The 3,916-nt window shown below is 34.6% G+C and overlaps 1 protein-coding gene across 1 annotated transcript; it reads left to right on the plus strand.

Moving 5' to 3' along the window:
- Window positions 1-1,782: 1,782 nt before the first annotated feature.
- LOC106297034 lies at window positions 1,783-3,658 on the plus strand. Its single transcript, XM_013733313.1, has one exon. It carries the CDS (start codon window positions 2,021-2,023, stop codon window positions 3,377-3,379), a length of 1,359 nt encoding a protein of 452 aa, XP_013588767.1. The 5' UTR covers window positions 1,783-2,020; the 3' UTR covers window positions 3,380-3,658.
- The last annotated feature ends 258 nt before the right edge of the window (window positions 3,659-3,916 follow it).

The raw sequence follows: 3,916 nt of genomic DNA on the forward strand, positions 1-3,916 counted from the left end.
CAAATGCAAAACTAGCCCGTTTCTCGTAGACGACGTATATATAAGTCGTCTGGAGTGTTTTTTTTTAACAAACAAAGCTGGACGACTTAATTTATGTCGTCCGTTTGACCAGAAGACTCATCAGTAAGTCTTCTACATACAGATGACTTACTAGTAAGTCTTCTACGCGAACAGATCTTGAAAAAAAATTCAAATTCGTACCTTAAACTAGGTGAGATGACTTCGTTTGCACACAGGGTCTTCTCCAACCACCCAGAACCTCAAACGAAAGCAACCGTAAGTCAAAACGAAAGAAATATGGCTCTGCAACCATAGCCCATATTTTGAATCAAAAGCTTGAGTTTTTTGGATGAATATAGAGAGAAAGTGAAAGAAATGTTGTTTTTAGTTCATAACAATTGAAACAGAGAGAGTGTAAAGAGATTTACGTGCATTAAAGGGCATTAAAAGCTCCAAACAGTTCGTACAAGGTTGTTGCCACTATTCATTGCAGTGGCAATATTGTAAATACTTGAAGAAGATGAGGTTGAGACAGTAAAGAAGCCATTTTCGAAAAAAAAAAAAAAATGTTAATGGCATTTTCGTAGATAAACTGCAGGTGTGGGGTTAAAATCTCAAAAAAAAAAGGAGTCAAAAGAAAAGGTTAGTTTTCTGTTTGACTCCAAGTTTTGAGTCACTTTTGCAAAAAGCCCTACAATGTTTTGTTTAGTTTATGATTTTAATCGGACCATATATTTACATATGACTCTCTAAAAAATTTTTTTTATGATTTTATTGATTTGTGTCATAGTTTGAATTAACCTAACTAAGAAATAGAAAAAAATTACTAATTTATTATGTTTATTAATTTATCGAGTACTAATTTATAAAAAAATTATGTATATATATATGAATAATTATATTAATCAAACAAAAATAGAAAAATAGAAACATTATTATAAGTAAATTTTTGCAAATCTTGATAAAACCAAAAAAAAATTAAATAAAACATTGTTAAGTAAAAAAAATGATTATTTATAATTTATCTAAGTTCAATAATTATAGTTAAAAGTCTAAAATTTAAAGAGAAATTTCCTAGGATATCTCTTTTTAAGTTTTTGTCGCAAAAATATCTCTCAATGAAAAAAATGACCAAAAGAAATTTTATTAAAGAGTAAAAATACATTTATACCCTAAAGTTAACTAATCTAGACTTAGAGTTTATAGATAAGTGGTGAGATTTTGAGGATAAGATTTCAAATTTTAAAAAATTAAAAATTAAAATTTTCAAAATAAAAATGGGTTATTTTGGTTATTTTCTTTATTGAAGACTATTTTGTTATAAAAACTTAAAAATAGCTATTTGAGAATAAGAAAATATTGTTTTTTATTTTTTTAATAAATTTTATATAAAATCTATAGTTTAAAAAAATTAGTGACGTAGGAAACCATATATTTTGATTGATTTAGAAATTCATGTAGTATTTATAAATTGAAGTAAAATATCCGGAAGTTTTCTTTCGGATTTAAGTTTTTGTATTTTAACAAAAAAATCCAAAAAAATCCATTCAAATCTATTATAAAATCAAATTTATTAGTAAAAATATTGAATAACACTTGATTTGATATAAAATTTATGAATCATTAAAACAATAACACATGATTTTAATACATATTAAAAAAATTATAGAACCAATAACACTAGATTTAGTTCGAATTTTCAAATCTATTATAATACGAGAAACAATAACCTCATATTTATATTTCCAAGTAAGAATAGTTAATCATTCAGGGAATTGCCCCTGAGCCCTAAAAGCAAAGGATTTGCTCCCAATTGTGGTTTTGGTTTTTATTTTGGTGGCGAGTTTGGATTTGGAAAGTGAACGAACAGAGAAGCAGATCTCAGCTTGCAGTTGATCTACAGAGAGTCACTAGTAAGTTGTGAAATCGCGAGATTTATCAGTAAAAGACGATTCCTTTTCTCGAATTGAAGAATCAGATAGATCTGTCGAAATAGCTTTAAACATCGCATTGGGCCCTCATGTATTCACTGCTCCTCCATGGTAAAAGAAGGTTCGTCGATGTGCAGAAATGGCCTAGCTTGATAGTTTCACTGAATCTTTGGCGAAATGCAGCTTCTTCCTCTGCTTCTGGTGTTAGCGATGGTCTCAAAGGCAAGAACTTTACAGTCTCTTACCTCGTTGATTCACTGAGTCTAACTAAAAAACTCGCTGAATCGATCTCAAAGAAAGTCACTTTCGATGACAAGTGTCATCCTGATTCAGTTCTGAACCTCTTTAGAAGTCATGGCTTCACAGATTCTCAAATCTCTGCCATCATTACAGATTACCCACTGTTGCTTACAGCAGATGCTGAAAAGTCTATTGGTCCCAAGCTTCAGCTTCTGAAGTCTAGAGGAGCTTCAACCTCTGAGCTCACTGAGACTATTTCAAAAGTTCCGAGGATCTTGTCAAAGGACAGATCTTTAACCGTGTACTATGACTTCGTCAAAGAGGTTATAGAAGCTGATTCCAAGTTTGGAACTTTATGTCTGCCCAAAAGGGGTAAGCAGGAGAACAAAATCAGAAACATATCTGCTTTGAGAGAACTGGGCATGCCTCAGCGAATGTTGTTTCCTCTTCTCATCTCAAACCGCCCGCATATCTGTGGGAAAGAAAGGTTCCGAGAGTCTCTCAAGAAGGTCGTTGAGATGGGTTTTGATCCCACCACCCCAAGGTTTCTCGAAGCTCTGCGGATTGTCATGGGAATGAACAACGAAACGGTGCAGGAGAAAGTCAATGTCTATAAACGTTTAGGCTTTACTGCGGAAGATATTTTGGTAATGTTCAAGAGGTTCCCCATTTTTCTTGCACTCTCAGAGAAGAAAATAACTCGTGGTTTCGAAACCATGAAGAAGTGTGGGCTCCTTGAAGACGAGGAGCTCCGCTCAGTGGTGAAAATGTTTCCGCAGTGCCTTGGCTTTTCAGAGGAGAATATATTGAACTCTGTTGAAACATTCCTAGGTCTTGGCTTCAGCAGAGACGAGATTGCCATGATGGTGAAGCGCCTTCCTGCGAGCATTGGGTATTCTGGAGAGACGGTGAAGAAGAAGACTGAGTTTGTGGTGAAGGAGATGAGTTGGCCACTAAAGGCTGTGGCTTTGTTTCCTCAGGTACTTGGATTAAGCATGGAGAAGAGGATTGTACCAAGGTGTAACGTAATCAAAGCTCTCATCTCCAAAGGATTGATCAAAAGTGAACTCCTCCCTCCACTGTCGTCTGCTTTGGTATGTACAGATCAGGATTTCTTAAAAAGGTACGTGAGGAAGCACGATTTGGACGAGGAGTTTGTGGCTGAGTTGATGGCTATATTCACTGGAGAGATGAGAACAAACAAATAAAGCTTCTGAAGACAAGAAGAAACAGATAATGCTTAGTCTATAAAGTCTTGACGTTCTGTAAAGTTTTTGCCTAAACTTGAATCTTAGATATTGCAGTTCTAAGCGATGATCATTAGACCAAATGGTTCATGTTTCTTTTTGGCTGTAGATTTTTGAAATCTGGTTACTTGTAATGAGCAAGAGGTGAGTTTCGGTCGTATCAAGAGGTTTTTTGGCTGTGGAAAATCAGTTTGAACATTATTGAAACAATCGATTCAAACATCTAAATGAAGTTTTACACTTGGATCGAACATTGCTGAATCCTCAACAGTTAGGCTCCAATGGGTCAATCTTTTAATTTTGCTTTCTTACATAAAAAGGCCAAAAAAAGATGCAAAGAAAAGAGAGTGACATTAAGCCGAAACTCTTTCAAAAGTTCCTAAAATTTTTTTTTTTTGATTAATCAGGAGGTGATCCGGCGGCCGTGGCTAACCGACTAATCCCCCTGAACCTGGAACCAGTCTGCGCCTGTACCCTCAAGGGGCCTAAGTCATTCCG

Source organism: Brassica oleracea, chromosome C6 (assembly GCF_000695525.1).
Source record: "Brassica oleracea var. oleracea cultivar TO1000 chromosome C6, BOL, whole genome shotgun sequence".
In the NCBI taxonomy this organism is placed as follows: Eukaryota; Viridiplantae; Streptophyta; class Magnoliopsida; order Brassicales; family Brassicaceae; genus Brassica; species Brassica oleracea.

Coding starts and splice junctions, on each gene's coding strand:
- LOC106297034 (XM_013733313.1), top strand. CDS start 2,021: ATGTATTCACTGCTCCTCCATGGTAAAAGAAGGTTCGTCGATGTGCAG.